At 41.4% G+C, this 11,975-nt stretch overlaps 2 protein-coding genes across 2 annotated transcripts in view; one reads left to right on the top strand and one right to left on the bottom strand.

The window, feature by feature from the left end:
* Positions 1 to 1,297: 1,297 nt before the first annotated feature.
* On the bottom strand, positions 1,298 to 9,036 carry bet1l (Bet1 golgi vesicular membrane trafficking protein-like). The gene is made up of 4 exons (XM_023281422.3): positions 8,983 to 9,036; positions 6,269 to 6,354; positions 4,340 to 4,396; positions 1,298 to 2,854 (listed from the first exon to the last, which is right to left on the bottom strand). Exons 1-4 carry the CDS (start codon positions 8,999 to 9,001, stop codon positions 2,687 to 2,689), a joined length of 330 nt encoding a protein of 109 aa, XP_023137190.1. The 5' UTR covers positions 9,002 to 9,036; the 3' UTR covers positions 1,298 to 2,686.
* A 1,842-nt stretch (positions 9,037 to 10,878) lies between these two features.
* LOC111575967 (plasma membrane calcium-transporting ATPase 1-like) overlaps positions 10,879 to 11,975 on the top strand; it is a 30,606-nt gene continuing 29,509 nt past the window's right edge. Inside the window, exon 1 of the mRNA XM_035953422.2 lies at positions 10,879 to 11,234. The gene's annotated coding sequence lies outside the window, so the exon portion shown is untranslated. The remainder of the gene's footprint in view (positions 11,235 to 11,975) is intronic.

The raw sequence follows: 11,975 nt of genomic DNA, 5'->3' as shown, positions 1-11,975 counted from the left end.
GAACTGAATCTAAATTTTAAAAGGACAAACACAATAATTCTACACATCAAAGTTGATCCTCAATGCATAGAATCTAATGTTCTACCCCAGACAGAATGTGGCTCTAATCTAAAGAGGGTGGTGTTGGACAGTTATTGTTTTTTGTTGTGAATGGATGAAGTGGAGTCAGTTTGTTAAAGGTAACGCCCACAGGTCTATATGGTTGGCATGGAGGTTGTGGTGTACTCCATACGTATGTGGCCACTGATCTACTCTTGATGCTGTTTGACTAAATGTGCCTGGTGAGTAGTATAGTGGTCCAGTACTTCCCCAGTCAGTGCACATTTGGGCCCATCCTTTTTCAGGGGGGCGTGGTGCCTTCCTGTACTTGGTGTCTTACTGAAAATGGGTGGAAGTGGAACCAGTTTGGTAATGGTGAGACCCTCTGGTCCATTTTCTTTTTGCAGAAGCTGCGGTGTTTCACAAACGTATTTGCTGACTGCCACCTGACGTTGAACTTAACATCTGTGGCAAATGGAATAGCTCCACATTAGCACCGGAGACTCTTTTCTTGCTCCCTCTGCTGCTTTGAGGAATTTTCCTCAATTCATTCTTAAAAGGCTTTGTTATTTGGTATTATTTTCTACCGCTTGCTGTTTTGCTTTTGTGCTGAATCTTTGTCTAATTGCAACATCTCTTAATTTCATCCTTCCTTCTTGTATCGTCATCTTCTCTTTTTCATTTGCCCTCATCAGAGATTTATTGTATTCTGCAGCAGCTTTATCCTTCTCTGCTTTTTTCTCTTCTTGCTCCTTCTGCTGTCCTTCTTTAGCATTTCTTTTAGCCCTGAATAGGCATTTCCTGCCCTTTTCCATCCACTCTTCGTATGCTCTGTCAGATCGCAATTTCCCTTCTAGTCTGTTCACGTAACATGTTGTGACTGTTGATCACAGCTGAATCACTAATGTCTTCCCCCTGCTGATTATGTCTCGAGATATTATGTAAATAATCTATTCTCTTCCTCTTTTTCCCCTTTTGGTGTTTCTTACCTCTAATGGGCATGTTGACTTTTGGTCCACCCTATTTAAGATGACATTTGACGTTGCAACAAATTATTTTCCTGATTTAGGTCTAGTACCGAAACATTGCACCAGTAAATTTATGATTGCAAGTTAGGCAGTGTGCAGGAGGGTGTCTTTGTACTTATGAGTCTTTATACCAATGGTCTGTTACACCAGAAAAAACTGAAATTAGTCTGTCAGAATCTTGAAAATAGCAGCCCTAAAGCAAATAACAAAAGTCTTGAAAAAACATGGAATTAAATGGAAGACAGGAAGTAGAATTTATGGGAAAACAATGACACAAAATAGAAAACACATGGAAGATGTATTTGAGACAAGGTGGCTTTTAGATGATGATGGTGGTTATAATGTTACTGAATATCTTATCATTGACAATAAGTAATATGTGTGCTCAGACATATACTACCAGTCAAATGTTTGGACACACCTTCTCATTCAATGCTTTTTATTTATTTGTATTATTTTCTACATTGTAGATTAATACTGAAGATTAACACTTTTTTTGTTTACAATGTATTCTTTTATAGTTTTGATGTTTTCAGTATTAATCTACAATGTATAAAATAATTAAATAAAAACCACTGAATGAGAAGGTGTGTCCAAACTTTTGACTGGTAGTGTACATTCACGCTCATTTATACAGTACACAACAGATAGAAGTACACCTCTTTGCAATATTACCTAAATGTCAAATGATTCAATATTGTATCACCTGGAAAAACAAGAAGTTGCACAAAAGTGTAGATGACCAAAGCTTAGGTTGAGATATGTTTTAGAGCCAGGAATAAGAAATGTTGAGTTACTAATATCGACCAGCAAACACACAGCTACGTATGTCAAGATCATTTTTAAAGGCTAGTAAAAGTCTGAAGTGTTGTTCGGTATTAGCACAACTGCTTGCTGGATGAATTAATCTGAATAGTTGTGTTAAGTGTCATTATCCTTTATCACTGTGACCCAGGACTGCCATTTCCTCACAGTTTCTTCCTCCTCAGGTCCACAGCATATACCGCCACACTGGGACCAGTACTCTGGGTAATGTGTTTTTGACCATTAAACCATGTAAACATATTCTAGTAGACCCCTCAAAATATAATTCTAAATCTGTAAAAGTAAGCTTAAAATGGTCTCTTTAAATTATTGTGTAGTCTGAAACTGAGACACGGTAAATGTGTCAAATATATTTTGGGGCAAGTTTGTGTTGACTGACAGCTTCATCAGCCCATTACACTCTGCTGTGGTAGGTAATGTACTCATGCAGCCTGCATTCAGTCTATGCTCTCCTTTAGTCCAAACAAGGACTTTCTGGCAGCTGCAGGACAGGACAAAGTCAGTGCCAAGCAGAAGATTCCAAAGTCCTGGCATGTTGAAGACACTCCAGGGTCTTTGTTATGACTGTACAAACTGCAGTTCCCCCCCGGGAGATGGCCGATGCTCCCCATTGGTCCAACCACCAATTCAGGAAAATGTCTGCTCCTCCTTTGTTTTCTCACTTTGTTGCAGAATAAAAAAGTATTCTCATTTGTACAAGATCCACAGAGCTTATTTAAACCGATCAGATTTGGTATCACAGTCTACAGTCTCATCGTCACATCAGGACCAGTTACTGGTTGTGGTTTTCCCCATCAGCGCTGAATCCTGGAGACCAAATAGTAGAGCACGAAGAAGACCAGGACCAGCCCCACGGAGACGTAGCACAGGATGCGTCGGTTGTCTCTCCCAGATCGAACCATGGTGGAGAAACGCTTCACGCTGCCGCTCAGTAACCCTGTTGCACTCAGAAAGTTTGAGTCCTGAAAGACAGACAAGAAGATACGTCTATAATAATGAAGGCAGCATGTTACTTTTCATTCATCTGTTTCACAGTTAAACTCCTCCTTCTGCAAAATATATTCTAGCCATTCATAGACACTAACAGACAACACTGTTCATTTTTTTATACTCAGGCCCCTTTATTTAAATTTGCCTTTGTGAAATCCACTGCCTGGCCAAAAAAAAAGTTGCCACCTGCATTTAACTAAGCAAATGGCTAAGAGCCTTCCATTGGATAATTCCTGCAGTGATGAATAGGTTTCAGCTGCAACAACTTATTTAACCCTAGCTGATGCAGTGAGGAGCTTCTCATTACTTAAACAACCATGTCGGAAGACATGTCCTGTAGTTATGGAAAGGATGTTTATCTGTTTAAGAAAGGTCAAATTATTGTCCTGCATCAAGCGAAGAAAACAACTAAGGAGATTTCTGAAACTACTAAAATCAGGTTAAGAACCGTCCAACGCATTATTAAAACCTGGAAGATAGTGGTGACCCATCATCTTTAAGGACCATATGTGGTCGGTCAAGTGGTCTGATGAGTCCAGATTTACCCTGTTCCAAAGTGATGGGGGCATCACAGTAAGAAGAGAGGCAGATGAAGGGATGGACTCATCATGTCTAGTGCCTACAACCCTGTGGGGGTTAGGGTTATGGTTTGGGGTTGGTCAGGTTCAACAATGCTTTGTGCCCAAAGAATGAGATTAGCTGACTATCTGAATATACAGAATGACCAGGTCTTTCCATCAATGGAGTTTTTCTTCCCTGATTGAATGGGCATGTTCCAAGATGACGATGCCAGGATTCATGGGGCTCTCATTGAGAATGAGTGGTTGAGGGAGCATGAGACATCATTTTCACACATGGATTGGCCTCCACAGAGTCCAGACCTGAGAATCTTTGGGATGTGCTGGAGAAGATTTTGCACTGTGGTCCGACTCTCCCATCATCAGTATAAAAGCTTGGTGAAAAATTAATGCATCTCTGGACAGAAATAAATGCTGTGACACTGCAAAAGCTTATTGGATCGATGCCACAGCGAATGAGTGCCATACTCAAAGCTCAAGGCAGTCCAAAATATTAAAGTGTGCAATTTTTTTTGGGGCCGGGCAGTCTATATTCTCTGGTGTGAATTCAAGATCAAAGAAAGAATTTTGGATTGTCAGATCTAAGTTCGTCCCCCACATTTATGACCTTTTACTAAGAATGTTACCCAAGTGTAGAGAAGCCTTCATGAAGATAGAAGACTTATTATTTGATAGTCATTCAATAACTACAGCTCCATTGGAGCTCTAAAAGTGTAATGATTGGCAAGGATAATGGGATATGCTGTTGTTGATTGCAAAAAATAAAAAGAACCGTCAGATTTCCCCAGACAGAAGAAATCAAATACCTGCTCTTATTTTGTTTAAAATTCAAAGGTTAATTTAATTTTTTCTGCTAATACACAGACAGAAAAGACATACCATGCCATCAAGGTAATCGTTCTGATCCTCTGCCTCTCTGTCGATGTCATAAGCCAGCTGTCAGACACAGAGACAGGACAGACAATCAAGTCACCATCACATGTACTGCACAATTTTTCTTTTACAAAGGAATGATATGTGACATCTAATTAATTTCCACATGATCCCAGGCTCAAACTACAGGCAGTAGAGAGAACATGACAGCACATTTTCAGGGAAGAACAAACTGCAGTAAAATGTCGAGAACAGAAAACATCTGCTTTGGCCATGCAAACCCCACTTCAGCAGCCTGGGTTCAGTTCCAGCGAATGGCCTTTAGCTGTACATAATTCTCCAACTCTCTGTCCTTTTTACTGTCTCTGTTCAACTTCTACTATCATAAAAGCAAAAATGGCCTATTAAAAAAGGCCTTAAAAAAGAAACCATCTGCTTCTTTATTACACTATCCCTTTGGGGCTGTAGCTCAATCACCAGAGTTGGGAAACAGTGTTGCTAAAAATAGTGGTGTTACTTGTTTAACTACATTTCTCAGGGTGGTGGTGGTTACAATGAAAAACCAGGATAACTGTGCAGAACTGGACCTCTTCCACACTATCAGCATGAACTGGGAAAAGGTGTGTCTAATGCACTAGGGTAACTGATTTGGTATTGTTATCATTACTCTACCTGTGTTGTTACTGTGAACTGCATTGTGTTTTGAACTTTTGGCAGTACAAATAATTAACAAAACCCCTTTAGACATGGGACATGGAACGTTGCTGGCTTCATTAATTCATGACGGGATTCTAGTCATTCAGACAGGTACATTTTTGTATTGTTCCTCACAGATGCGTTCAGCCTTAGAGTGCCAGAGGAAGCCACATTTTGCACTTGATATTTGCAAATGACGCAAAGCTAGTCAATACACCAAGTGATGTATAATGCATAATACTGTAAAAACAGGCTAAAACTAAACTAATAGTAGCTGATCAAAGTGTCCAAATAAGTAACAGTTCAGTGTATCTCTCATTTGAGTGAAACTAAGAGCTCAGGGCTGAGCTAATGACAGCTGCAATATAACAAAATTCTTAATTGCAGCTGATGAACAGTGACTGTGTGTGACAGCTCACAAGTCTGAGGGGAAGGAAAGTTCACAGCTGCTTTTAGATCAGTGCTGGACCTAATGAATGAAGTAATGTATGAATGTTGCTGCTCAGTGTGTCAATGCAGACAGCTCTCTCGCTGTCTGATATTCCAGGTTTGTAAGAAACTATGAAGAAATAGTCCTAAACAGCTGGAAACTAAACTGTCATTCTCTGTGTGTCAGTTCACTTGTCTGATGTGAAGACCTACACAGTGTGATCCGCTGTCAGATTTTAACCTGCCCTGATCCACTATCTCGAGGATCATTTATAATAAGAAGGAATAAATTAAGTGAACAGTGCTGTTGTTTTGTGTGAAAATGTCCGCAACTCTCTCTCTTTGGAGACACATGTTGATCCTGCTGCTGTCTGATGCTGCAGGTATTAAAACTAACTCGGAGTCAATAGTTCCAAACAGCTTGAAGAAACAAACCTCAACTCCTGTTTACTTGTCCCATGTTGAAAGTGGTATGGAAAAGTTAAAAGGTCCAACCTGGTAACATTGTGGGTGACTTTTACAGAGACGTGACCAGGGTCTCCATAAGACATGAAGCTGACATATTAAATTGCCGTCAGATTAACAGAATGGAGTGCATGTCTGAAAGGCTCAAGTGGTTCTATCTGCGAGATAACAAGGAGTCCCATTTCTGGCTTTAAAAACGAATTGAGGAAAACGTGACACCTTTAATTTTAATCACAACTGGACAAATTCGACAATAGTAACTTAATAACTGAAAACCAACTAAAAACCAGCAGTTTTGGTAATAGAACTGGTGGATGAAAGGAGTAATTTTGGGGTGTTACTCACAGATTTCAGTCTGGAGACTTTGGTGGCCAAGTTCTCAGCCATCCGTTTGTTCTCAGCATCCAGCATGTCGTCCACAGAGCCATGACCTGGAAGCACACAGTGGATTAGAAATCAGAAGAAGAGATGACTTGCTTTGTAACCACTTGTTCAGTAATGGTGAGGGTGATGAGTATCAGAATAAGAAAAGCCTTTAATACCAAGTGAGTTCGCACACATAAAGAATTTGACGTGGTGTATAGAGTTGCAGTACTCAGAAACAACAACAGACAATAAAAGAATAAATACACAAATCTAAATCTAAGAATTTCTGAATAAAGCGCTATAAGTATAAGAATTACTGCGTAAAAGTAAGTGTAAATGGATGGACAGACAGACGCAAGGGATCCATCCTAAAGTCCATGGTCATCGCCACTGTTTTGAGCGCATTAAACTCCAGATTGCCCCAGACAACCAGCTGCTCCACCTCCTGTCTGTAGGCAGACTCATCACCGTCCTGGATGAGCCCAACAACAATGGTATCGTCTGTGAACTTCAGGAGCTTCACAGAGGGGTGTAAGGAGGTGCATTTATTTGTGTACAGGGAGAAGAGCAGTGGCGAGAGAATACATTACTGGAGGGCAGCGGTGCTGATGGTGCGGGTGCTGGATGTGAAGTTGCTCAACCTCACAAGTTGCTGTCTGTCTGTCTGTCAGGAAGCTGGAGATCCATTGACAGGTGAGGGGTGGGACAGACAGCTGGGTGAGTTTAGGCAGGGGGAAATCCAGGATGATCGTGTTGAACGCCGAGCTGAAGTCCACGAACAAAATCCTTGCGTAGGTCCCTGGTCTGTCGAGGTGTTGCAGTATGAGATGCAGCCCCGTGTTGGCTGCATCATCCCCAGACCTGTTTGCTCGGTAGGCAAACTGCAGGGGGTCCAACAGGGGGGTCCAGTAATTGCCTTCAGGTAGGCCTACACTAGTCTCTCAAAGGACTTCATGACCACAGATGTCAGAGTGACAGGTCTGTAGTTATTCAGTCCTGTTATCTTGGGTTTCTTGGGGACTGGGATGATGGTGGGGCGTTTGAAGCTGGAAGGAACCTCGCATTGCTCCAGTGATCTATTGAAGATCTGAATGAGGACAGGTGACAGCTGGTCTGCACAGGCATTCAGGGAGGCAGGTGAGACTCAGTCTGGACCTGCTGCCTTCCTGGTCTTTTGTTTCCTGAAGAGTCGGCAGACGTCTTCTTCACAGATCTTGATTGCAGGTTGAGTAAAAGGTAGGGGGTGCAAGGCTGCAGGAGGTGTTGATGGCTGTGTGGGGAGATGGTCGGTGTGGGTGTGGGGTGTGAAGTCCTTTTTGAACCTGCAGTAGAACTGGTTCAGGTTGCCAGCCAACAACCTGTTGACTCCCTACAGAAGTAAGGGATGGAGGCTTGTAGTTAGTGATATTCTTCAGGCCTTTCCACACTGATGCAGGGTCGTTTGCTGAAAGATGGCTCTTCAGCTTCTCCGGGTGGCTCCTCTTAGCTTCTCTGATCTCCTCTGTCAGTGTGTCATCATCATATTCCCCAAGTAAACACGTGATAAACCGAGCCATTTTCAGAAGGTTTTCATTATCTCCTAGAACTCCTAAACACATGTAAAATAAAGCTAACGGGAAGCCTCTTCATGTTGTTCTCACCATTTGAAATTGCAGAAGAATTTTACTGACACAGCCCTTATGACCATCACAAGTACCAGTTTGTGCTGGGGAATAGGTCATTGTATTGTCCTATCTATATCGATCCATCTAATGCAGTTTTTGGGTGACCACATGTCTTAGAGCTTTTAAAGTTGGTTTAGGTTCCTGATCAATCATTCTCATGAATATGAAATAAGAAGTACATCATCACATAAACAAAGCTATTTCAACAAAGTGCCGAAAAGCCAAGAGAAAAACATATCAGTCGACCCATGGTTACTCTCAGATTTAGATAAGAGAAATATATCAACAGGGAAAACAGTCTATGACACGACAACACTAGAGTTGTGCTGTGGAAGTTACCCCACAATGTGCTAAGATCACTGACCCGGACTACTGTGTCCTTTCATAGCTTCTCTGGGTCTCTAAGTAAACCGTGTTGTTCTTTCAGTACAAGGTGCCCCTAAAGTCTGGACACATAGGAAATCTCAACAACTATAATTTTTTTGCCTCCACAGATAAGACAAGAAAGAGTTGAACTAGTATTTCTCAGTGGACGTGAAAGATGGATATATTGAAAGATAGCAGATGAATTCAATCTTTCGACACAGCCAGATTTAATCTGTGGGGCAAAAAAAGTTATAGTTCATGAGATTTCCCGTGTGTCCAGACTTTAGGGAAACCCTGTACTTAAACAGTAAACGGCTCGGAATATCAGGCGACATATCAATATCAGCTTCTCTCTGACATAGAACAGAATGAAGTCAGGATTTTGAGCATAGTGTTAAACTTTCTGTTCACAGTAGTTGAGACCTGTCTGACATCAGGACAGTTAACCTGTCAGTTCTTAACTCATAAGCTAGTTAGCCTGCTAGCTAAGCTGTAGCATTGATTTAGGCTTTAAGTTAATAAACTACATATTCCGACACCAAACACACAGCTGACGAGCACCGTCATTCATGTTAACATAACAAGGCTGCAACATTATTATCTACACAGCTGGAGACAATAAACTGTTGAATATTTAGAAGTGAATACGTGTCAAAAACAAACCTCTGTTCCAGTCCGCCATGTTGGAGATTGACGTCACGATCAGCTGTGTACAGAGACACGTGATCGCCGCATAGAGGAAGTGGTCACGGCCACACAGGCTCCCACTGGGTCGAAAACCTGTTTGCTTTGTTTTAAATCTTCAGCATAAATTGCGATTCAATTTCCTGATCCAAACAAACATGGTGTATGTATATATACATATATACCAGTACTCAGATTATTGTGCATAAAAGGCATTAAATAATCATTTATATTGTCATTGTTCTGTACTTGCTGATGTAGTACTGTAAGAAGGTGATTCCTGGTTTGTTGAACACTTAGTCACATGCTATGAGTGGTCAGTCAGGCACAATGAAGCATCAGGAGTATTTTTTCAAAAGTGGTTTATTGTATACAGTATCCTGTAGAAGGGCAGTGGAGGTTCGCATCAACTGATGCCGGTTTTATATTTAACAGAAGAACATTTATATCACATATTGATATGTATTTTCACATTAGAATTATATAAATACATTGGGAGCAAATGACTACTCTGGTACAACCAGGCTTCTGAGAAGGTTCTGTGCTTATCAGTTTAAGATTCACAAATTTCCAAAGTACTAAAGGGCCTGGAGAACATTTAATTAACTTATTTCTTAGAGATCACTGAGTTTGTCTGATACTGATCAGATTTTTTGATGTTGCTGTTGCTGTTGCAGACCTCCACAATCACACTGCATTTGTTGTGGCTCTCTATGGCAATAACACTATACTCTATATAAATATATAGTATAACATACAGAGTATAATATGTATATGATAGATAGATAGATAGATAGATAGATAGATAGATAGATAGATAGATAGATAGATAGATAGATAGATAGATAGATAGATAGATAGATAGATAGATAGATAGATAGATAGATTGATTGATTGATTGATTGATTGATTGATTTAGTCAGGTGTATGCAGGGACCAGTAAGCTGAATATAGTACCACTGGGTGGCAGCACACACACACTGCGCAGACTGGTGAGCTGATCCCAGGTCAACATGCTCAGTTCCAAATAAACCAATTCACTCAGAGTGAATTTATCAGGTAAGTTTATTTCACAGACCTTAATCAGCTTCATGAGATGAATATATATGCATAAAGACCAATAAGAATAAGAATAATAACTGAATCACTGGTAGATATGAGATAAAGCATTTAGCCAAGTGTCTGCTTTGTTTAAAATGTATAAATGAACATGTGTCAGTCATGATTTTGTGACAGCATGAACACAGAGGTTTCATACAGTAGATCATCCCTGGTTGATCTATTGAAGGAGTCCTCACATTGCTGATGTGGTCCTCCTCTGTAGAATGTGGGGTCAAAGGTCATGCTAGATCACCACAAAAATACTATAATGCAAAGGTGAAACCACCGTGTGTGTGTGTGTTCAGTTAATCCTCCTGTGTCTGTATGTGCTATAATCCACCTGTGTGTGCGTCACGTGTGTGTGTGTGCCACCTCACGTCAGCTTGCATCACTGCTGCTGATGGTGGTGGGGGGGAGGGAAGTGTGTGTATATTCTGTGTGTGTAACGAATGACATCAATTGTTGTGAGCAATCACTACTGCACTAGAGTCCAGCAGACATTAGAGACCTCAGGCTGGTGGCTGGGTTATCTCCTGGGAGCTGCAAGGATATGCAAGTTTTTTTCTGACTGGATGCAAACCGGTGTTCTGGGGTTTGATTCCCAGTTCTACACTTGAAGCATACCACCTTTCTTCAGTTTTATACCTTTTCCTCAGGTGTGTTTGTGTGTCCATCTCAGCAGGAGGAGCTTTATAGCAGCAGCAGGTGTGGCCTCCACCTGGTGTGTAGACTCTATCTGTTGACTCTGTGCAGACCTGATGCGTCCCTCTCAGCAGAAGGAGCTGCAGCAGCCGCAGCAGTCTCTCCCTGGCGCTCACTGAAGCCACAGATTGTCTAATTAGATTAAGCGAGGCTTTCCTCAGATAATCAGTTAGCCAGCTCCTGTTTTTTCCTCCGCTGGCGCGCTGCTTCTGACTGTGAGCTTTCTGAAGGTCAAACTGAATCTCTGGATAGTAGAGGCTAGTTTGGGGAATAACCTGTGGTCTTAGAGCAGGTCTGCAGACTGCTGGCTGAGGGGCTGTGGCTGGGTTATGGGCTGTTTCTGGAGCTGTGAGTGTGACGCTGCTCAGAGTAATCGGACAGCCACTAATACCTGCTGCTGCTAACAGGAGGCGATGGGGGAAGTTTCTGTAAGTAAAGCCTTTCTTCTTCTCAGAGCTGCAGCAATGAAGCGACTGTTTTATTATCAGAAATAATTGGCTGCAATTAGTTTTATTGTCAAAAAACCCCCACAGTTTTTCCTCAGTGTGGAGGATTCCTCAGTGCTGAGGTTATCCACCTCTTTCACAGTTATACTGTGTGTAGTTTCATATGCTGCTATGATGATTAGTTAATTAGGAATAGACCAACAAAATTTCTCCAGAATCTCACAGCCTCTCTAATGTGAGGACTTGCAGTTCTTCAGGGTTGTATGTTGTAAAAACTTAACCTCTCTGTGTGTTTTAACTGTTGCTTAGAATCGTTAATGAAATTTCGTTGTGTACAGTGAAGGGCAAAGCTTTTTCCACTAATTTCGTCACGACTTATGTTCATTCTGTTCTGCTCTCAGCTGCTCTTTTCTTTCTGTCCTTCAGCCTTAAACAGGCTGCTTCTCCCTCGCTCAGATTAAGCCTGGGCTGACTGATTGACACAGATTACAGCTGAAGGCACAGAGGTCGCAACCTGTGAGGAACAAATATAAAGGCTTTCAGTTCACACACGAGCAGGCTCACACAAATTCCTCTCCACACACCGTTCTGTATTCAGACTCAGTTTTTTTCAAAATGAATCAACAGCTTCTGTTAACTGTGAGTGGAGAGTGGATCCTGGTCTGTCAGGACTCAGGAGTTAACAGGCTGACTGAGGGTTTTTTACTCATACAGCTGATTTGT

Source organism: Amphiprion ocellaris, chromosome 3 (genome assembly GCF_022539595.1).
Source record: "Amphiprion ocellaris isolate individual 3 ecotype Okinawa chromosome 3, ASM2253959v1, whole genome shotgun sequence".
Classification (NCBI taxonomy): domain Eukaryota; kingdom Metazoa; phylum Chordata; class Actinopteri; family Pomacentridae; genus Amphiprion; species Amphiprion ocellaris.
This window is presented reverse-complemented; position numbering and strand designations above follow the sequence as displayed.

Bases quoted from the DNA above. Each gene is read 5' to 3' on its own strand.
- bet1l (XM_023281422.3), bottom strand. The intron at 4,397-6,268 runs GTGAGTAACACC...TGTGTCTGACAG, and splicing joins AAGTCTCCAGACTGAAATCT to CTGGCTTATGACATCGACAG. The intron at 2,855-4,339 runs GTATGTCTTTTC...TCTGTCTTTCAG, and splicing joins ACGATTACCTTGATGGCATG to GACTCAAACTTTCTGAGTGC.